Raw genomic sequence first — 24690 nt, forward strand, 5'->3', positions numbered from 1 at the left:
CTGTTTATATGATAAGGCATCGAAAACACTGACAATCAAGCATGGGAGGAGCCTTAGAGTTTTTGTAGCGCTATGTGATGGAAGGAAACTTCTAAAGGTACAGAGATTACTGCATAATAGGTGAAAAAGTGAAGGGCTATAGATAGAGAGATGTTGAATGAAACACATTTGGCTGTCAAGAGGGCAATGTGTGATACCTTCAATGACTACCATAGCAGGATATTGTCAAAAGTTAGTGTCCAGTCTCTAGTGAATGAGACAGAAACTGATGGTAGCAAAGCAAGATTGAGATGTTTAACTCTGTTTTCAAACGTTCCTTTCCAAAGGAAAAGCCAGGAGAATTGCCCCAATTTAAACCTTGTACACTTAAAAGATGAATGAAGTAAGTATTAATGCCAATGGTGTTCAGAACCAGCTGAAATCATTAATACTGAACAAAGCTCTAGGGCCCATATGGAATCCTCGTCAGATTCTATACTGAATTTCTGGCCGAGTGGTATTATATTTGTGCATAATAATGCACAACCATATACAACACCCATAACAAACAAGCTGCTTGATTGATTTCACTGGGAACAATTCTGTCACCCTCTTTGCAGTCCAGACCTAATTCCATCCAACTTTCATTTGTTTTCTCATCTCCCAAAATTTCTTGTTGGCCAGTAGTTTGCAAGTGATGATGAGATCATATCACAGGTAGCCAAATTCTATAAAGTGGGTATATTGCAATTAGTGCCAAGATATGACATGCGACTTGATTTGCATGGTGAATACGTCAAAAAGTAGTTTAATGTGTATAGACGTTTCTGTAATAAAATACAATTTGCAACAAATCGTTAATCTTTTTTAATATTCAAACAGTGCACACTTCCTGGATCAGCTTTTCATATGGTTTCTGTTTTCAAGAAGGGGAAGAGAAGAGATACTGACTTCTACACAGGCAAATGTGTGAATGGCACAATGAGTCGCCTATCTGGCAAAACTATGAATGACAAAATAAAGTTGTTGATGTTCCCCATACTGGGGAAGACCAGAGCAACAGAACAGATCCTGTACAGGTATTCTCTATATTTTACAAAAGTTAATAGAGAAATTTATTGCAGTAGGGACAGAGTTACACACTACCTTTGTAGATTTAGCAAAATATTATGAGATGGTGCCTAGAACAATACTGTGGGAGGCTCTAAAAAATATAGGTACAAATGAGAATCTTTTACAGAGGTAAGTATAGTTAAGTACAGATGAAGAAGGTAAAGGTTATTGGAACCTATTAATGTCAGAAAATGGCTGAGATAAGGTTGTTGTGTGTCACCCAGTTTGTTCCATTTATAGGTAGAACTGCCTCTCCAATGACAAAAGAAAGGCTGTGAAGGAATAGGTATTATTGTTAATGGTGTATAGGTGTTTCCATTAAGTTTTTCTGATGAACTAGACATTCTAACACAAGATGAAAACAATCTCGAGTTTACGATATAAAATTTATATCAAGAATATGATAAAAAGGTGACTACAGATGGGTCTAACAAAAACCAAATATCTAGTAACAAACCAGATCTGAAATTCACATCAATGACTGAACAGCTGTGAGAGAGGTAGCAAAATTTAAATATCTGGGGATATATACCGACAAAAGTCAATTGAGTAATACAGATGTAAGATAACAATGCAACAATATAAAAAAGTAACACATTGTATGTTATTTTCTGGTGGAACAAGAACATCCCAACAACAAAAAGAAAAGAGCTAATGATGAAATTGTTCTGTGCTATGGATCAGAACTATGGATTTTAAATGCTGACTTTAAAGGGGACTGACAGCTGTGGAAATGGATTATTTATGGAGGTGTTCCAAAATTGAGAGAAAAAAAAGTAATGATGAAGTAAGATCTAAAATGAGGACAAACCAAGCAGGGATACATATGACTGAATGATGACAAATTGGCATAGACACTTGCTGAGAATGCCAGATCACTGGTATGCAAAGAAAATTTTTGAACAGAAACTGCCTGGCAATGAAAATGATGCAGACCACAAAAATCTTGAAAAGATGATACCAGCGAACTAATGCAGCATTGTGGCATATGCAAGGAGGATGCCCTGAAGAGAGAGGCTTGGTGAAAGATAACAGGTTTACAGCCAAATTGTTATTAATTTATCTTGTGTTAATTAATCCTGTATAATAATAATAACAATAATAATAATAATAGTTAATATAATTGAGAAAAGAAATTTTTGCAGAAGCGATCACGGAACAGTTAAATATGACTAGAGATGATCAGAGAGCAAATCTGCAAAGATGACTACAGATGCCGTTTTTCATATTAACAAATTAAATTAATTCTAGGTGGAAGGGGGAGGGGGGGGGGAGGAAAAAGGGGGGGCACCACTACAGAAGTTGGAATAAAAAACAAGAGAAGGTGTACGCATTATGCTAACGACTTTTCTGGCGCATTAGTAGAGAAATGAACAAAATTAATTAGAACTCAGACGAAAATATTGTAATCCTACTGGCATAGTCCATATCAGTTTAGGCAGGCTAGGAAAAAATCTTATCTTCATAGTCTCATATGTTATTGAATTTAGAATATGTTAAAATGAAGGACTAAATAAGGAATATGTAGTTTTTTTGTTTCCTCCAAAAAAGACTGCTCCGAAGTACAGCCCTCCAAAGACGATAGACACTGCACACCCCACATTGAAGATGCGAAATTTGGAAAAAAATTTAAAATGCTGTATCTCTGGAACAGTTCTAGATATTCTGTTGTTTTTTTAATTTGAAAGAGAACTGCTTTATGATTACAAAGAAGTGCTCTATTTGGACTTATCTGTCAAAGTTCGTTTACTATAGCATTCTTAACTTTTTTATAACTAAAGAAAAAAAATATAAACATTGCCAATCCATAAAATTGATTTTTTGTATTGGTTAGTACCATATAGTTCTGCATTCCCTGAAAAGGAGAGCTTCCACTCTTAGGTTGGACAGGTTTTATAAACAATTGAAATTTTTGCCATACCAAAAACCTGTTTTATTACCACATTATCACGTAACAGGCTCATAAAAATTAAAACCTAGCCTTATTTAACATAATTTTAGTTTCGAAAGATGAGTAAGACACTCATTTTTCAAGCATTTTAATTGGTTCCAAAATGTATGTGAAAGGTTCAAAGACTTAAAGGTTTCAATTTATACAACTTCTGTGCACTCCGTTTAATAATGAAATTAGCTAGTCAATTAACTAAAAATGTGTTCCACTGCTTCAGTATCTTCCTTTGATATAGAGTGATGCCTTCCTGTTGGGAACCAATAAGAACTGAAGCACTTACAGTCTTCATAACATTGTGAACAGGAAGTGAGCACTGATGGCGTTCTTGCTGTCCTTCAGCTGGAAACCTGTATCCAGCAGCTGGTCCATGTAGTAGCATAAAGTTCACTATGTATGAGGGCAGTTCAATAAGTAATGCAACACTTCTTTTTTCTGAAACAGGGGTTGTTTTATTCAGCATTGAAATACACCAGGTTATTCCCCAATCTTTTAGCTACACAACACTATTTTTCAACGTAATCTCCATTCAATGCTACGGCCTTACGCCACCTTGAAATGAGGGCCTGTATGCCTGCACGGTACCATTCCACTGGTCGATGTCGGAGCCAACGTCGTACTGCATCAATAACTACTTCATCATCCGCGTAGTGCCTCCCACGGATTGCGTCCTTCATTGGGCCAAACATGTGGAAATCCGACGGTGCGAGATCGGGGCTGTAGGGTGCATGAGGAAGAACAGTCCACTGAAGTTTTGTGAGCTCCTCTCGGGTGCGAAGACTTGTGCGAGGTCTTGCGTTGTCATGAAGAAGGAGAAGTTCGTTCAGATTTTTGTGCCTACGAACACGCTGAAGTCGTTTCTTCAATTTCTGAAGAGTAGCACAATACACTTCAGAGTTGATCGTTTGACCATGGGGAAGGACAGCGAACAGAATAACCCCTTCAGCGTCCCAGAAGACTGTAACCATGACTTTACCGGCTGAGGGTATGGCTTTAAACTTTTTCTTGGTAGGGGAGTGGGTGTGGCGCCACTCCATTGATTGCCGTTTTGTTTCAGGTTCGAAGTGATGAACCCATGTTTCACCGCCTGTAACAATCCTTGACAAGAAATTGTCACCCTCAGCCACATGACGAGCAAGCAATTCCGCACAGATGGTTCTCCTTTGCTCTTTATGGTGTTCGGTTAGACAACGAGGGACCCAGCGGGAACAAACCTTTGAATATCCCAACTGGTGAACAATTGTGGCAGCACTACCAACAGAGATGTCAAGTTGAGCACTGAGTTGTTTGATGGTGATCCGTCGATCATCTCGAATGAGTGTGTTCGCACGCTCCGCCATTGCAGGAGTCACAGCTGTGCACGGCCGGCCCGCACGCGGGAGATCAGACAGTCTTGCTTGACCTTGCGGCGATGATGACACACGCTTTGCCCAATGACTCACCGTGCTTTTGTCCACTGCCAGATCACCGTAGACATTCTGCAAGCGCCTATGAATATCTGAGATGCCCTGGTTTTCCGCCAAAAGAAATTCGATCACTGCCCGTTGTTTGCAACGCACACCCGTTACAGACGCCATTTTAACAGCTCCGTACAGCGCTGCCACCTGTCGGGAGTCAATGAAACTATACGAGACGAAGTGGGAATGTTTGAAAATATTCCACAAGAAATTTCCGGTTTTTTCAACTAAAATTGGCCGAGAAAAAAAATGTGTTGCATTACTTATTGAACTGCCCTCGTATTTTGTTTAACTCATACCTGGTGTCTAAAATCTCTGCAGTCCACCACTCACAGTCATACACAAATGCCACAAACATCCCCCTTCTCAGGTCATGAATTTGAATATTATCCTGCTGTTTCTGAGGTGTTGGCCGAACGAACGAAATTTCTTCTTTCTTGCTCTTTAAAGTGCATGCAATATGAGTTCGCCCATCACTGAGTCCAAAAATGCGTGTTCTGAATTCCTTTCACAGGAGTAGCTTGTTTGGACCATTCTTCTTTTTTCTGCTCACGGAATTCTTCGATTTCCTCTTTGGACAAAAGAATGAGGGCTGTGGATTTTTAAGATTTCACGACTCTTGTAAAATCCTCAGCATTCTGAATCACATCTGTATTTGGTCTGGAAAGATTATTTTTTTTGTAGCATGGTGCTTCAGAAGGCCTTCTACACCATCACAAGGCCCCTTCCCGTGACCAGTAGCACTGTATACCACGTCAGTTGGCACAAGCGACTTTCTCAATTCAAACAGCTGGTAACGATTTTTAAAATGAATAGGAGCACCATCAGAAATAATGATTATCTTTTCTGCCCAAGTTTGCAGTTGAATAATTTTGTGCATTGCTAGCAAAGCATGTGCTGAGTCATGTCCTTTGTCCTCACTTATAACTGCAACATTTGTGGTCTTGTTTTGAAAATATGTCACTCCTGTAAAAACTGAAACCTGGTCATTACTCCAATGATACCCTTGTAGTTCTTGTGGGAGAATTACAGACTAAACATAGTACTTCAGCCTGTACACACCATCTCACTTCTGCAATGTGGTGCAATTTCTTCAGATGCTGGTGTTACTGCTTTCACTGACCATTTACCAAGTTTATAAATGAAACTGTCAAAGGCAACAGTTTTCTTCATTAGTTTTTTTTTCTCCCATGTTGCATATATAATGTCTGCAGAGTTATCTGCTATGTCTTCCAGGCCAAATGTCTGTAAAGACAGTCCTCCCTTTCTAGGGCAGTCACCACAACCTTTAAACAAACAGGTCTCTCTCTTTACATCACAGACTACTAATGACTTCACACGCCCAACCAAAGTGTCATATGTCATGTGCTCCAGTAAGTTCTTTAAAGTTACCACACAAAGTTCAAAATTCATGCAGTACACACACAGACAGACATTTCTAGGTGTGGAACTACCCACTTAGGTTGTAGTGCATAAAATTTTGATCTTCCAATGTGTGAAGTTGAATAGTTGCTCTTATAAATTGCAAAATTTTCTTTAATACTGTGAGTCATGTACCTCTTCACTTTCATAACTTTTTGAACTTCAACTGTTACATTTATGGTGTCTTTTTTGTTGGCACTCTGGCGAGAACAGTCCATTTATCTTCCAGATAAAATGAGTGCACTGTTTGAACTTGAGCCACTTCTACAGGATGACCATAATAGGGATCTGCTCTTCCAAAGACTTTTTATAGATCTCACATTTCTTGATTTGTCTACCATGTACTTTGATACTGATGGAATATGGTTCAAAATTGTTTTCTTTGAAAATGTCACGGGAATAATAGTTAAGACTTGCAACTCCTCACTGCAGGATGCAAAATATTCAATAGCGGAATTGATATTTGGGAAAAATTCCTGGCAAGAGGTGCAGGAGTGCTTATGTTCATTTTCTTCTGAAGGTGGAATTATTTCTACTTTGAAGTGTGTGGTCAGTTTTGCTGCAGTGTACTCATCCATATCTTTAGTAATTTCTCTGTGCTCTCTTGATGCATAGAACTTATGACTCCACTGACCACAGTTTCTTAACAGGACTAACACCTCCCTCTGTAGTTGACTGACTCAGGGTATTTAATTCTTCCTCTACTGATGCAAAATCTGCATCATCTCCACCATGGGAGGCTTCACCTTATTCAGATACTATCCTTGTTGTTATTCTGCCAAAACATTTAGAGCACACAAAGTCGTCACTGAAAACATCTTCACTTTGAAACAGTCTTCAAATGAGAACTCTCAGTCCCAACCTGAACAAAATCTTTTTTGTCTTATACATCACTCTTTTATAGATATGCAAACAGTCAGCACATTTCACTCTCCTGTGGTCCCAGTCAGATGACATTTCAAACAGTCCTTTTCCCAAAACACACTGCAACTGCGTCAACTGGCAAATTCCTCACGAAAACACATACCTCACTGGATGGTCTCAGATTTCATAGAAGTCTCTTCAGTAAACAAATTAGCACTGAACAACTACAATACAAAAACCTGCAATGAATAATCATGACAAAGAAACTGACAAGAAACTACAATAAAGTGTAAGAAATATCTGCCACAATGAAAGTGATAAGAAATAATTGCAACAAAGACAATAGTAATAAACATTGTAACAAAGACATTAGTAATAAACAACTTCAGTGAAGACATACATTATCCCTGAAAGTTAAAAAAAAAAGATTTTTAAAAATAAAACCTAACTTAAAAGAGGAAGCTCTCCTTTACAGAGAATATAGCACTACATGGTACAAATCAACAGAAAAGAAATCTAACTTTTCTGGATTAGCATTTAAAAAAAAAAGTGTCAATCATAAAAAAAAAGGGCGACAGTAAAAGAACTGACATATGTCCAAATGGATGATACCATTGTAATCATAAAGCAATAATTTTTCAAATAAAAAAACTAACAAAATATATAGAACTGTTACAGAGATACAGTATTTTAAAAAAATTACCGAAATTCCCATCTTCAAAATGGTGTTCGCAGTGTCATCTTTGGAAGCCTGTATCTCAGGGCAGGAATTTTTTTTTGAGAAAACAAAAAAATACCTGTTTCTTACTTACTCCTGAATTTTAACATATGCTAAATTCAATAACATCCAAGACTATGAAAGTAACCCCCCCTGCCTGAAGTGATATGGATTATGCCTACTGGAAGATGATCAACACATTCTAAAGAGTATATCTACAAAAAAAAATTTGTAGAATAGGGACACAGTTTTAATGTGAACATTAAAAAAGATAAATTCACGTGTCTTGGTTACATGTCATATTTCTCAAAGTTAATTTGTTCTTAACTGAGGGAGATTCTGAAATATACACTGAAGTGCCAAAGAAATTGGCAGAGGCACGCGTATTCAAATACAGAGAGATGTACACTGGCAGAATACCGTGCTCCACTGGCAATGCCTATATAAGACAACAAGTATATGGCGCAGTTGTTAGATCAGTTACTGCTGCTACAATGCCAGGTAATCAAGATTTAAGTGAGTCTGAAAGTGGTGTTATAGTCAGCACATGAGCGATGGACACAGCATCTCCGAGGTAGCGATGAGGTGGGGATTTTCCCATACAACCATTTCACAAGTGTATCATGAATATCAAGAATCCAGTAAAATAACAAATCTCCAACATCGCTGCAGCTGGAAAAAGATCCTGCAAGAACGGGATCAACAATGACTGAAGATAATCATTCAACATGACAGAAATGCAACACTTCCACAAATTGCTGCAGATTTCAATGTTGGGCCATCAACAAGTGTTAGCGTGTGAACCATTCAACGAAACATCATTCATATTGGCTTTTGAAGCCGAAGGCCCACTCATGTATCCTTGATGACTGCACAACACAAAGCTTTGCACCTCGCCTGGGCCCATCAGTGCCGACATTGGACTGTTGATGACTGGAAAAATATTGCCTGGCCAGATGAGTCTCGTTTCAAATTGTATTGAGTAAATGGACACGTATTGGAATCGAGACAACCTGATGTATCCGTGGACCCTGCATGTCAGCAGCGAACTGTACACGCTGGTGGAGGCTCTGTAATGGTGTGGGGCGTGTGCAGTTGGAGGGATATAGGACACCCGAAATGTCTAGATATGAGTCTTACAGGTGATATATACGTAATCTCCCTGTCTGATCACTTGCAGCCATTCATGTCCATTGTGCAGTTCGACGGACTTGGGCAATTCCAGGAGGATGATGCTAAGCTCCACATGTTCAGAATTGCTACAGAGTGGCTCCAGGAACATTCTTCTGAGTTTAAACACTTCTGCTGGCCTCCGAACTCCCCAGACATGAACATTATTGAGCATATCTGGAATGCTTTGCAACGTGCTGTTCAGAAGAGATCTCCACCTCCTCACACTCTTATGGATTTACAGACAGCTCTACGGGATTCATGATGTCAGTTCCCTCCAGCATTACTTCAGACATTAGTTGAGTCCATGCCACATCATGCTGCGGCACTTCTGCATGCTTGCGGGGGCCCTACACAATATTAGGCAAGTGTACCAGTTTCTTTGGCTCTTCAGTGTATGTTGTCCAAATCATCAAATGTATCACCTATATTAATGATATTCAACATGTGCACCCGCAGCACCCTGGTGTGTCATGAATGACTGCATGGGACAACGTGAATTTGTTTTATAATTTGTGGCAAAGAAGACAGTTTTGGGAAATTTTGTTTCCAGTTTCAACCTGTGTGGCTTCGGACGACTTCCACTTCAGACGTTAGCCAGCCTGCATAAGCAGTCATAACCTCGAAGCTGAACTATTGCGTGCTGCACATAGCACCAGCAGTGATTGTTGTGTTATCAACCACTTTTTATTATATTGTAATGTTGTTATGAAGATGATAAAGGCAATAAACTATAGTGAAGTTATTAAATTTTTCAAGTGGATGTAAAAAGCATGAACTTGCTGAAGAGAGCAAGGAAGGTGGTAATGAAGACAGGAAACTCAAGAAGAAAGAATGTGTCAATAGCTGCTTAGATTTTGGTTTCATGTGCACTGTTGTGAACAATGAAGTGTATCCGCAGTGTGTTTCTTCTTACCCAGTAGCAAAACGTAAGAAAGCCCATATGATTGCAGAAGAACAAATCCTACCATGTGTTACTGACATGGTATCCATTATGCTTGGGGAGTCCATGGCAAAAAAGCTTTTGTCCATTCCTTTGTCTGACACTACAATTAGTCATTGAAATCAAGATTTAGGAGATGTTCATGAACAAGTTACAAAAAGAAATTTGAAGAGGGTTTGGTTTGCAGCTTGATGAAGCCATTAATAAGAAGACAGACGCTTATTTAATTTGCTATGTGCAATTTGTTGACAAAAGAAGTAATGAAATGGTATGATACAAAACAATTGTTTGAAATAGTGGACAGCTTCATGACAGAAAATCAAATTAAATGGGCGCACTGTGTTGTTCGGTATACCGATGGTATGTGATCCATGTCAGGGCTTCACAGTGATCCACAGGTACTTACCCAGGGCAAAGCTCCGAATATTAACGAAATAAATCTCGGGTAAACTGCCTGGTATGAGTGTGCATAGGACATAATATTTCGGCAATCGACCACCTTGCCATCATCAGGTGCGCTGATATACTGTACATCAGCGCACCTGATGATGGCAACGTGGTTGATTGCCGCAATATTGTGTCATATGCACACTCATACCAGGCCGTTTACCCGAGATTTATTCGTCACAAAATATGCCTGGAGAAATTGAAGAATCACACCTCCTGATATTAGGTGGACCCACTGCATTACCCATAGAGAAGCACTTGGTTCTCAACATTTGGCTGTTGATTCGAATCAAGTAGCGCAGACTGTCATATGGTAAAATTTATTAAAATCTGCCCTCAGAAAGCTAGATTATTTAGACAAATGTGTCACAATATGGGGACTGAACATACATCTCTCCTGTTTTATAGCAGCATTTTTTGGCTTTCCAAAAGAAATGTATTACTGCACATTTTTGAACTTAAATGAGAAGTATGTTCTTAGCTGGAAGAACAAAATCTGATCAGTGCCAAGTGCTTTATAGGCACACACTTTAAATTGAAGATCACTTATTTGATATACATGAGCAGTTAAACTCAATGAAAACATCTCTGCAACAAAATGAAACTCATTTCATTCATCTTAGTGACAGAGTTTCGGTCCTCAAAATGGAGCTGCTTCTTTGGAAGAGAAAAATGAACAATGGAGGAGAAATGGACTACTTTCCATGGTTTCAGTATTTTATAAATGATAATGAAATAGACCTTACTGCAGATATTTTTTCTATAATTGAAGGTCATTTATCTGAACTTCAGGTTCATTTTGAAAAATAATTTCCCGAAAAATGCAATACGCTCTGTAGGGGAGCCATGGAAACTACATAGCTGGACAGGGGAGCCACAAACTCAGAGATATAGAAAACCACTGACCTATACAATTGGTGTTTGAAACAAATGTGCAACAATGAAACCAAACTTTTACACTTCTCAGGGGCTTAAAAAAAGTGTAAAATACAGGAAACTGAACAATGTGCGAAGTAAATTTTTAAGTGGTAAAAGTTATGTACAGGATCCCCCATTGCATTTTCGTAGTTTATTTATGATATACGAGGTATGTCACAAAGTAAGTTCCGTTTGGTTATATAAAACAAATGTGTATAGATACAGAAAAAATATTTATTGTACAAAAATCTACAACTGTTAAACTACTTTTCTACATAGCTTCCGAAATTTTTTAGGCGCTTGTCATGGCATGGCACAAGTTTTTGTATGCCTTCTTCATAGAAGGTTGCCGCCTGTGTATTCAACCATTTGGTAACATGTTCTTTCAGCTCATCAGCATCGTTGAAGTGTTGACCACCAAGAGCAGATTTTAGGTGTAAGAAGAGATGAAAGTCGCTAGAAGTGGGGTCCGGGCTGTGCTTAATCTTCTCTTCAATTGTGTGAACCAGTTCATCAGTAACCACAGACGGGTGTCCACTTCGTTCTTCATTGTGCACTTGATCATTTCCTTCATTGAACAGTCTGACCCCATCTTCTAACCACTGAATCACTCATAGCATTTTGTCCATAAACCTTGCAGATTTGCCAATGAATTTCCATGGTTTAACTTTCTTTGCATTCAGAAAACAAATCACAGATCTCATTTCACACGCAGTGGCATTTTCAATTACAGCTGACATTATAAAGAAGCACTACAAAGCACACTTCGGCAGCAGTGATCTGAAAATGGCATACATGTCTTCTCCTTGAGTCAGAAACTGCCGCACATGCTCGGAACTGTGATTGTAGCGCTGCCACAGATAGAAACAGAAACAGAACTTACTTTGTGGACGACCCTCATATATACATAATAAGCACTAAAAAACTTGTTACGGACATATTTATTATCCTATAAAGGTTATTTGAATTTTGTACTATGTTTACCTACTGACATAACTGGAACTGATAACTGTCTGGGAAGTAGAAACATTTGACTTATTTTCATGCATCATTATCGACGTTTTTGGAAAGCCTTCAATTGTGTCATTTGTTATTTCAATAATGATACACTGCATCCCTTACATATTTTTTCACAGCTATTATCATACTTTTTGAGCATTCATTCTCAATGTCAAGTACAAATCTTTACATAAGTATTTTGTGTGATGTTTGCACAAGTGATGTCCTGCGTCTCTTGCGATCTCATTGTATTTTTGAGCTTTTAAGGTATTGTACCCACTCCATTATATGGACCCTGCAGCTAATGTCCCTGAAGTGTATACAGTTTTATACTCATCAGTGGGGCACATAAATCTAACAGAGGGCACAAGAACTGGTGAGCATTTTGCTTCAAAGCAAGAAGTTTCATGTATGACATAAGGACTGATACGAATGAGCAACAACTTAAAAATTGTGTTACTTGTTGCTATTTAGAACCTGCATATAATACCTTTACTTGTAAATTCTTTAGATTGTCTGAAATCTCAATTTCCACTTGACAGCCCATGCTGTTATTGTTATTACAACTGGGGTGGGGTCTTGGGAGATTATATATTATTCTCCAAATCGTAAACAGTCACAAAAATATAAATCATGTAGCTTCAAAATAATAATGGCAGTAGCATTAACAAATCAAAAAATAATGTGCTTGTCAGATAACGAGGCTTTTTTTATTTATGAAAGTAAAAGTTTTAATTATCACCTAAAAAAGTTACTTAACTTTTTCTTTCTTTGCGGGTACACGACTGTAATCCTGGCACATACCACAGTATTGTAACATACCACTAGAGGGGTCAGAACCAAACAGTGCTGCCCTTCTCCAATTTATCAACGGGCTGCACCACTGTGATTCGGCTCCACTAGTGGCATGGCATAGCATAATTAAAACTTTATAGCTACTCTCTGTGTGCACAAGTCAAGAAGTAACTGTCACTTTCCCCTCCTACCTGTGATGGTACTCTTGTGATGCTGGGCGTTTCACTCTGATTCTGTTGGCTACCTTCATTTTGAGACTCATTTGCCAGTGATGAGTCACCTCCACTTTCTGCACCTGTAGTACTACTGCGGCTTTCTGCTTCACAACCTGCAGCAGACATCATAACCACAAAGTCAACAAGGCAGTACGATTAGCCTTCATATATTTAAAAACTATGGCAACTTGGAAGAAACTTAAAATATTAGAATGCATTAGCCTATTCTTTTCAAATAGTAGCAAGAGGCTTCTGAGCTTAACATCCTCTTCAACATTTACAATGTCATGTTCTCTCACTCCACGATACACAGTGAAAAGTACGATATGAGAAAAAAGGAGGCTCCACACAGGAAATACCCAAATGGGACGTAAATCAGTAGATGTGTACATATACATACAAACAAATTACTACAATTTCAGAAAAATTTGATGATTTATTGAAGAGAAAGAGCTTCACAAATTAAACAAGTGAATATTCCGTTGGTCTACCTCTGGCCATTAGGCAAGCAGTTATTCAGCTTGGCATCAATTGATAGTTATTGGGTGACCTCCTGAGGGATATCATGCCAGATTCTGTCCAATTCACGAATTAGACCATCATCAAAAGCCCAAGCTGTTGGAGAGCCCTTTCCATAATGCTCCAAATGTTCTCAACTGCGGCCAGCTTGCTGGTCACAGTAGGGTTTGGAAAGCACAAATACAAGCAAAATCTGTCACTGTGTGTGGGCAGGCATTATCCTGCTGAAATGTAAGCCCAGGATGGCTTGAAATGAAGGTCAATAAAACAGAGTGCAGTATTTGGCACAATATCCTTCAGAAGGAGACCCAGCAACTATCAACCTAACACCTTGCATAAGGGCCAGAGGTGAACCAATGTGTTACTAACTTGCTCAATTTGTGAAGCCCTTTCTCTTGAATAAATCATCCATTTTTTCTGAAACTGTAATCATTTCTTTGTATGTACATGTACATCACAGCTTCTAATTCTGTCCTAGTTCCTTTGTGGTGATTTTTTTGTCTTCAAATGTATTTAGAATTTAACTTTGCATATTTGTAAACAGTCTAGCAATTATAAAGTATGCACTACAAACTTCCTTACCATGTGGTCAAACAATGGTGACAAAAAATGTCTTCAAATACAAGATACAAATGGGATATACTTCCAGACTGAGCACCAACATAACACAGTGAGTGTTCCAAATACTGCCCATGTGCCTAATATTGCGCACAGTTTTTAATTTCATGTTGGCAGGTTCAAGCTTTGGGGTTCTACTGCACTGGTGCTTGTCGTGGAATTGGTCTTTTTAAAACTTATAAAGAAATGGTCCAATCTGACATGTTGAAATCTATCTTGAAATTTTTTACACACAAAGAATACAATGAAGGAAATGCAATGTCAAAATTTTAGCTGCTAAGACTCACTGCAATTACTTCCAAAAACTGCTGAAGTTACTCATTTTTGCCATATGAAGAATTGCCTATAACAGTGGTTTGTGCAGACTTTACACATGAATCAGTGAATGAGCTGAAGCAGCCATGACTAGAAAGCATAGTACAAAATACATACCACACACACACACACACACACACACACACACACACACACACACACACACACACTACTAATTTGAAGCACCTAAACCATACAAAAAACATTGCATATCATTAATTTTTTGACTAACTGACAGTTCACATTGACAGCTAAACTGTTGCAGATGTAATTCTTAAAAAGCTGACTAAGGGAGAAAATTAATCAGGGCAGTGTTTGATCTTGCATTAAAGGCGACTTCCATCAATTGGGACATCCATTTGTTGAAATGAATTATTTCTTTCAACCAAACGCAATTTTCAAACAATTCCTATAACAAAGTGCTTATGATAGTTTTTGAATAATGTATAGTGTACTAACAATAAAATAGTTCCTCGTTTATTCTCCTTGGTCATCACAATGATTCAAAATGTGGATTGAATGACGAAAACAAGCATTTTCCTAATACAAAGCACATGTGACAAAAGAAAAATTAATGCATTCAGGCACTTTATGGTAAGTAATAGTTTTACTTAGTCAGAATTACGGTGGAGTAAACAAGAATCCTGGCCAATGTTTCGCTTGTTGTGCCGTGTACCAGGCATACTCGATCAAATTTGTAAATTATATATAAAATAGAGGGAAACATTCTATGTGGGAAAAATACATCTAAAAACAAAGATGATGTAACTTACCAAACAAAAGCGTTGGCATGTTGATAGACACACAAACAAACACAAACACACACACAAAATTCAAGCTTTTACAACCAACGGTTGCTTCATCAGGAAAGAGGGAAGGAGAGGGAAAGACGAAAGGATGTCTCCCGTGAGCGGAAAGACTTACCTTGGGGGGAAAAAAGGACAGGTACACACTCGCGCACACACATATCCATCTGCACATATACAGACACAAGCAGACATTTGTAGAGGCAAAGAGTTTGGGCAGAGATGTCAGTCGAGGCGGAAGTACAGAGGCAAAGATGTTGTTGAATGACAGGTGAGGTATGGCAGCGGCAACTTTAAATTAGCGGAGGTTGAGGCCTGGTGGGTAACGGGAAGGGAGGATATACTGAAGGGCAAGTTCCCATCTGAAGGGCAAGTTCCCATCTCCGGAGTTCTGACAGGTTGGTGTTAGTGGGAAGTATCCAGATAACCTGGACGGTGTAACACTGTGCCAAGATGTGCTGGCCGTGCACCAAGGCATGTTTAGCCACAGGGTGATCCTCATTACCAACAGACACTGTCTGCCTGTGTCCATTCATGCGAATGGACAGTTTGTTGCTGGTCATTCCCACATAGAAAGCTTCACAGAGTAGGCAGGTCAGTTGGTAAATCACGTGGGTGCTTTTACACGTGGCTCTGCCTTTGATCGTGTACACCTTCCAGGTTACAGGACTGGAGTAGGTGGTGGTGGGAGGATGCATGGAACATGTTTACACCGAGTGCGGTTACAACGGTAGGAGCCAGAGGGTAGGGAAGGTGGTTTGGGGATTTCATAGGGATGAACCAAGAGGTTACAAAGGTTAGGTGGACGGCGGAAAGACACTCTTGGTGGAGTGGGGAGGATGGATCTCATTTCAGGGCAGGATTTGAGGAAGTCCTATCCCTGCTGGAGAGCCACATTCAGAGTCTGATCCCGTCCCGGAAAGTATCCTGTCACAAGTGGGGCACTTTTGGGGTTCTTCTGTGGGAGGTTCTGGGTTTGAGGGGATGAGGAAGTAGCTCTGGTAATTTGCTTCTGTACTAGGTCGGGAGGGTAGTTGCGGGATGCGAAAGCTGTTTTCAGGTTGTTGGTGTAATCGTTCAGGGATTCCGGACTGGAGCAGATTCGTTTGCCACGAAGACCTAGGCTGTAGGGAAGGGACCGTTTGATGTGGAATGGGTGGCAGCTGTGATAATGGAGGTACTGTTGCTTGTTGGTGGGTTTGATGTGGACGGATGTGTGAAGCTGGCCATTGGACAGATGGAGGTCAATTTGCGGTTGGCCTGTAGGAGGATGCTCTGAACAGCCGGTGTGGATGTGGGAGAGGAAAGATTGAGGACTTTTATTAAGGATAGGAGTTGACGGGTGTGTTCATTGGCTGAGTTGATGTGTAGGTGAAGGATTAGGTGGGTGAGGGCAATGGATTGTTCAGTTTGGAACTGGTATAGGGACTGATGGAAAGAAGGGTTACAGCCACATATATATAAAGTTTTTACAAATGTCTGCTTGGGTCTGTGTATGTGCGGATGGGTGTGTGTGTGTGTGTGTGTGTGTGTGTGTGTGTGTGTGTGTGTGTGTGTGTGTGTGTGTGTGTGCACGCGCGAGAGTGTATACCTGTCCTTTTTTCCCCACTAAGGTAAGTCCGGGATTGGAATGACTCCTTACCCTCTCCCTTAAAACCCACATCCTTTCGTCTTTCCCTCTCCTTCCCTCTTTCCTGATGAAGCAACCATTTGTTGCGAAAGCTTGAATTTTGTGTGTATATGCCTTCAAGAGAAGTAGGTGACTTTGATTGCATTGCATACCATGTTCTACATATTTCATCTTTGCAAAATTGAGAATGTTAATTGGATTCCCAATTACTGTGGAACTCCACATCTTGCACAAAGACAGATGTTATTAGCAGGTATATGAGCAGAAAACACACTGAACATTAATTGTTTTATCTCCATTATATTGATATCGCAAAAGTAACTTTTAATTATTATATACATTAAACAACTTGCAAATTTGAGTGAATAGTAACTGTGAACCGTGTCAGAGAAACTACTAACGGAAACTGAAATTCACTTTACAAATTACGGTTGCATTGAGTCTTGTATCTGTTTATCAGTACACTGTCAACAAACAATATGTGCCTGCTACATTGCATATGCACTGTCTGCTGTAGGGGTGTACTTTCTTCAGCCGCCTGGCAGGCCACAAATTTGGCAATTTTCAACTTTTTCAAAAATTATTGCCTTGCATCTTAGCAGCTAAAATTTTGACGCTGTACTTTTTTCAGTGCTTTCTTCCTGTACGAAAAGTTTCAGGACACGTTTCGAGGTGTCAGATTGAATTATTGTCTTTTTTAAAACTCCCTTATGGCTGAGGGAGGATTGGTAAATGTGAACCAGGGTGTTCAATGCTGAAACAAATAATTTTTTTGCAAAAATACCTTTTTTGAACTTTTGTTTGTTGGATGAACATACCAGCTGATCTGTAAGCTAGATACTGCCCACCAACATTGAGTATGCGTAAGTACTAAATAAAACTGAAATACAAAGTTGTTGAACTTTTATTAATAAAATTAGAATTTAGGTTTTTACTTTCAAGAGAAAAATTTTGATTCTAAAAGGAGGTGAATGTGTTTTTAACTGCTTGCATTTTTGCGAGTGCAGTATAATTCCTTGTAGCTGAGGAGATCCTGTAAAGCAGGTTTTGTTGGCTACTGATAACACTTTGTATCTACTTTATCACACAGAAAGAAAGATTTTTGGTAGTACTGAAAAAAGTGCAACAGCTTACACACACACACACACACACACACACACACACACACACACACACGAGGTAGCAATAAAAATGAATGTTACCACCTGTGACTACAGAATTGACAATGTTGTCCAACATGCTTCGCACCATTTCACGATTTGTATTTTCTGACTCCACAGCATTCTGCAAGTTCTCCTGTTCTTTTACGGGTAACTGATCTTCTGGTTGTTGTGTAACATCATCATGTGTGTGCCTTTCCTCTGTCTGAAGTTGTTCTGTGACTTCAAGGCTACTCTTAAACCTGGCAGCATCATCTGTCTAATAAACAGAAATTTAAGACTATTTCATAATCCATCATCCTCTTTAATAATAAAACTACAGATCAGTTTATTTCCTGTGTTTATTCTCTAATATTGAAACTGTAATGTTCCAGACATGTAGATATTAGTTTACTATTACACTGTTTTGAACACATTATGAAACTTGCTCCCTTCCCAAATTATGTTTATTGTGAATTACCACAAGTCATCAGTCCAAAGCAACTGATAATTATGGATTGTGTTTTGCAAGCTGCAATTGTCACTTAAATGAAAAAATATATATAATTGACCAAGCAGGATTATACTTTTTTTGTTCAAGAAGTTAGTTCACATCCATTGGCAAGTGAAACCAGAAAGGAACAGACAAAGAATGGCACAAAGTAACTTCTACCAATAATTATTCAGTTGCTTTTGGTTTACTTATGTAGATGTCTGGATCCAACATTAATTTTATTTTAAACTATGGGAAAAACTATATTATTCACAATCATTACATTTTCTACAAGTCCTGATAATTAATTATGGTTAGCAGTAAACACCTTCCCATCAAAAGCAAAAAGGCAGTATCTGCAAAATGTAAGGGACAATATAATTAATGTGAAGGAAACTCCCACAGGTGAGAACACACAGCTACGTTATAACATGTTATTACACAGGTATATACTCTTAACTGAAGGACTTTTTATCTAAGGCTGGCAGAAATGTAATAACAAAAATGAGGACTGGAACAACTCAATGTCCGTGCATTTTATTTCAATAAAAGAAACATTTTTGTCCCTCAAACTTTATGGTGTCTCATCACATACATACCCAATGAAGCACAATTTATTAGAACTAAGTTTTGTTATTAATGTACCAAGCTTTCTTCTGTACTTCAAGCCTTAAGACATGTCTACTACAATAACCATACTGACCTCAGTGTTCCTTGTTTCCTTAACCTTCAGGTTCATACTTTAATATTTTGAGAGAAAATCCTTGCATAATCATTCCGTTAATGTTTTCTCTCAATTTTGTTCTGTTATTTATTTATCTAAAGATGTTCAGTTCATTCCTAATTCTGCCTGCCGTATTTACTCGAATCTAAGCTGAACTTTTTTTCTGGTTTTTGTAATCCAAAAAACCGCCTGCGGCTTCGAATCGAGTGCAAAGTAAGCGGAAGTTCTGAAAAATGTTGGTAGGTGCCGCCACAACTAACTTCTGCTGTCGAATATATGTAGTGCTACACGGGCATGCTTTGCAGGCACAGGCACAAAGATAAATACTAAAAAAAAAAAAGGGTGGAAGACCAGCTTTTTTCTCCGCCCCGAGTTTCGACCACTGCATTTTCATACATTATCCAACGAAGTAAATACAAATGAAGTATTGTTCATCTTCGAATTTAGCAGCATTTCAATGTACTACGAAAATCCGACTGGCAAGAGTGTTTGGGATGTTCTGAATTTTTTCTTACCTGTGAGAAGAGATGGTTGCTAATAGGAACTTTTATGAATTGTGAATCACATGCAATATTCTCTTCACCATAAAGAATAATACGAATATAAACATTTTGCCATGTATTCTTTCGTGTTTGCTGCTATCTCATTTAAAACCTGTCTGCCTAATAAACTATGAAACTAGAGTGAGACAGCAGCAAACGCGGAAGAATATACGTATCATGTCATGTTTATAATCTTATTATTCTTGTGCCTAATAGTGACACAGTCAGAAATGAAGCACGGCAATTGACAAGATTTTTACATCCAAGATGACTAATCTTTGTGCAGAATGTAATGTACTAAAGAGGCGTCTGCGAAGATTTTCAAACGGAGAAAATTTTTCGCTACACTCTCGTTCAGAACATCTTCTATCATATGCATTCTATTATTTGGTACTTGTTGATCATTATCAAAGAAAGCAGCAGTGTAACAACAAATAGCAGTCTCTTGCCATTGTTTCGCTAATGAGACGATTCCTCTCTCTCTCTCTCTCTCTCTCTCTCTCTCTCTCTCTCTCTCTCTCTCTCTCTCTCTCTCTCTCTCTTTTTTTTAAATTGTATGCAGCGGTAGTGTGCACAAAAGCAAGCCGTGCCGCGAGCGGCGACAGGCCGTAAACACAGAATGCAACAAACAATGCATGACACAGTATAGTAATACATTTTCAGCTTAGAGGGACGTAAACACCTATAACAAAGAGAACGACACTTATCATAAAGAAAAATAAGCAATCAATTCATACTAGACGAAGCACGTGAAAAAGGAAGGGTACCCGTATAAATACGGACGGAATGCCTGACGCATAGCAATGGCTACCTGGAATAGCTTAACTGCTAAGCTTACGACTCGAACCAAACTACTGTAGCTCTATCGTCATTCATTCGACCTAAATTGTGTCTCATATTACAATGGACGAACATTGTTTCGATTTGGAGGTGTGGCCTAAAACCTTTCTCTCCCCATGAAATACGAGTCTCAAATTTCAGGTGCGGCTTAGATTCGGGAAAATTTTTTTTCCTTGATTTCGAGTCTCATTTTTCAGGTGCGGCTTAGATTCGAGTGCGGCTTAGATTCGAGTAAATACGGTAATCTACTGCATTTTTCACTGCTCCACAAAATCTCATTCATGATGTACAAATTCTACCGACAATGCAAGACCCACATTGCCATAGAACAATATAACAATATAACAAAACCAACAGTCTTATAAAATTTCAAGTCTATATCCTTCCACACTTTGTTTTTCAGGCATCTATTTATTGTCCCCAGTGTTCATGAATTTTGCTACTTTCTTGTCAATATCTTACTCATATTCACATAGGCAATGTCACAATTTGTGTAATTAAATGTTTAACGTGAAACTTCCTCACAGATTAAAACTGCATGCCGGATTGAAACTCTAACTCAGGACCTTTGCCTTTTGTAGGCAACTGCTCGACAGACTGAGTTAACCAAGCATGACTCATGACCCATCTTACAGCTCTAGCCAGTAGCTCATCTCCTACCTTCCAAACTTCATAGAAGCTTTCCTGCAAAACTTGCAGGATTAGCACTCTTAGAAGAAAGAACATTGTGGCGCCATGGCTGAGTCACAGCCTGGGGGATGTCTTCAGGATGAAATTTTCACTCTGCAATGGTGAGTATGCTGATTTGAAACTTCCTGGCAGGTTAAAACTATATATTGGACCAAGACTCAAACTCTTCCAGAAATGCAAGTGCTGCAAGTTTCTCAGGAAAGCTTCTGTGAAGTTTGTATGGTAGGAGATGAGTACTGGCAAAAGTAGAGCTGTGAGGATGGTCTACGAGTCGTGCTTGGGTACCTCAGTCGGTAGAGCACTTGCCTGTGAAAGGTAAATGTCCCGAGTTCGAGTCTTGGTCCAGCACATAGTTTTAATCTGCCAGGAAGTTTCATGTCCGCACACACTCTGAGCCAGAGTGAAAATTTCATTCACTAAATGTTTAACTTGGTCTAATATTTCATTACAAACAATAATTTCCATTTTAATGGATTTTCCCTCAAAATCCATAGTTTTAGTTTTCATGTTTACATATTCAGCTTATATCCTCCATATATACTACATAACAAGAATATTTTTTCAATTATGCTCTTTCTCTGATAAAACTGTGGTATAAGAGACAATTTAGTATGTTGTGTCAATCTATGAAAATACCTGCATCAGATTGGATTTACGTTCTTATACTGCATTGACCAGATATATGAAAAAGTGCCTATATTACACTGCACTCATCTGGGCCCTTTATTTGTCAAGACAGAATGTGTTAGTTATTTAAACCTCCAGCATTGGTGTTATCATTGTAACGACACTTCAGAACGTCTATCAAATGTATTCCATAAATTCCTTTTTCCATCACGTCCCGCAGGAACGTTCTCTTTATATTGACATTATTTAAAAGTTTACTGAAAGGCTAGTGAATTTCTTTATCACGCTGTTTTTAAATCCTTTTTTAACACACATACAGCATTTGCTGTAGTTCTTTGCTTTCTAAAGCTCATAAGCTCATTCACTCTTAACGTAAGAGACTTTGTGATATTGTTTTCAGTATAGTATTCAAAGTCATAACACAGATTTCATACAGTTTTGTAATGTGGGGGGGGGGGGGGGGGGGGGGAGGGGGGGGGGGGGGGGGGAACCACATGTTCTAAATTTTTTACTAAGTGTTTACTAGCACAATGTGTTGCAAAAATTCAAAAACCATATCCTGGATTTTGGATTTTTACAGAATATTCACTAATGCTGATTAGTTCCATATTCCCTTTCATTCCACGCATGTTCACTAATTAGTGAATATTTATTTCCTCTGTGTTACTGAATAAATTTATTACAAATTTCCTTTAAGAAAAAGTTGGATTATCACTGTCACTAATAAAGCTATGCTGAGCTGGCGAAAGTCATGGAATACCTCCTAATATTGTGTCAGACCACACCTGCCCAGCATTGTACAGCAACTCGACTTGGCATGGACTCGACAACTTGTTGGAAATCCCCTGCAGAAATACTGAGGCACGCTGCATGTACAGCAGTCTCTAATTGCGAAAGTGTTGCCGGTGTCATATATTTTGCATGGACTGACCTCTAGTTATGTCCTATAAATGTCCAATAGGATCATGTTGGGCAATCTGGGTGGCCAAATCATTCGCTTGAATTGTCCAACCAACTGCAAACAATTGTGGCCTGGTGACATGGTGCACTGTCATCCACAAAAATTCCATCGTTTGGGAACATGAAGTCCATGAATGGCTGCAAATGGTCTAGAAGTAGCCAAACATAACTGTTTCCAGTCACTGATTGGTTCAGTTGGACCAGAGGACCCAGTCCATTCCATGGGAATACAGCCCACACCAGTATGGAGCCATCAGCAGCTTACAAAATGCCTTGTTGACAACTTGGGCCACAGCTTCGTGTGATCTGTGCCACACCAAACCCTACCATCAGCTCTTACCAACTGAAATCCGGACTCATCTGACCAGGCTATGGTTTCCAACCAGCTAGGGTCCAGCTGATATGGTCATGAGCCCAAGAGGGGCACTGCAGGCAATACTGTGCTGTTAGCAAAGATGCTCAAGTCTATCATCTGATGCCATAGCCCATTAATGCCAAATTTTGTTGCACTGTCTTACCGGATATGTTTGTCGTATGTCCCACATTGATTTCTGTGGTTAGTTCATGGAGTGTTGCTTGTATATTAGCACTGACAACTCTGCGCAAACACACACTGTCATTAAGTGAAGGCCACCAGCCACTGCATTGTCCTTGGTGAGAGATAATGCCTGAAATTTGCTACTCTTGGCATACTCTTGACACTCTGGATCTCAGAATACTGAATTCCCTAGCAATTTCCAAAATGGAATGTCCCATGCATCTAGCTTTAACTACCATTCTGCAATCAAAGACTTAATTTCTTTACTACGGCCATAATCATGTCGGAAACTTTTTCACGTGAATCACCTGAGTACAAATGAATGCTCCCATAATGAAATGCCCTTTTATATCTTCTGTATGGAGAACTACTGCCATCTGTACATACACGTGCATATCACTATCATGTGGCTTATCACCTCAGTGTACATTTTCTTACTCCGTATGTTTATGAATTAACTTAACAAAAATTTAAGCAAACAATGACCACCATACTAATTCTTGAGTTCTTATAAAGATTTCCTTTATACTCACTACAGTTATGTGGTAGTGAGTTGTTTACACTTACAGCTTGGGTTTCCATGCGCATAAAAATAACATTTAACATCTGTGTCAAAGTTGCTCTGGCTGTTGTTTGATTGATTAGATTCTTGCTGGCCAAGTAAATGTTGTAGCATGTCCTGACAGCAAGCAGGACTGTTCCCTCATGGACCTCAACATGCTGACTAGTAACAACTGTCAAGAGTGCCTGAAAGTCAAAAGTAGCATTAATGAGGACCAAGTAATTACTAATCATACATTCTGATTGTTGATACTTTGTTGTTAAGAACTTTTGTAAACTAATAGTAGAAATGACAAGTTTTTACAATAATTCAGTTGTTACTCAAAAATTTTGTAACTTATTCTTTCTCCATAGAAATATTTATTTACATTAGAAAATTACTGGAATAATTTTCAACAGAATGCCAAACCTTACATGTCACACGTCAATCAGCAAAACAGGAGCAAAAGGGGTGGTTCACTGCGCCCCCCCCCCCCTCTCTCTCTCTCTCTCTCTCTCTCTCTCTCTCTCTCTCTCTCTCTCTCTCTCTCTCTCTCACACACACACACACACACACACATACAGAGAGAGAGAGAGAGAGAGAGAGAGTAATTAAAACTACTGAGTAATATCATGATTTATGGCAGCTTCAAAGCTGTCAAAATAATTTAGCCTCCGAAGGTACCAAAGAGTTTAAAACAGGCTCCACACTACTAAAATG

At 38.9% G+C, this 24690-nt stretch overlaps 1 protein-coding gene across 1 annotated transcript in view; it reads right to left on the minus strand.

Moving 5' to 3' along the window:
* Positions 1-24690, minus strand: part of LOC124605236 (brefeldin A-inhibited guanine nucleotide-exchange protein 1) — a 257319-nt gene that overhangs the window by 194839 nt on the left and 37790 nt on the right. Inside the window, exons 4-6 of the mRNA XM_047136787.1 lie at positions 23997-24176; positions 18082-18295; positions 12965-13101 (exon numbers count right to left, since the gene is read on the minus strand). Of these exons, the coding sequence (XP_046992743.1) occupies positions 12965-13101; positions 18082-18295; positions 23997-24176 (531 nt within the window). The remainder of the gene's footprint in view (positions 1-12964; positions 13102-18081; positions 18296-23996; positions 24177-24690) is intronic.

Source organism: Schistocerca americana, chromosome 3, assembly GCF_021461395.2.
Source record: "Schistocerca americana isolate TAMUIC-IGC-003095 chromosome 3, iqSchAmer2.1, whole genome shotgun sequence".
Classification (NCBI taxonomy): domain Eukaryota; kingdom Metazoa; phylum Arthropoda; class Insecta; order Orthoptera; family Acrididae; genus Schistocerca; species Schistocerca americana.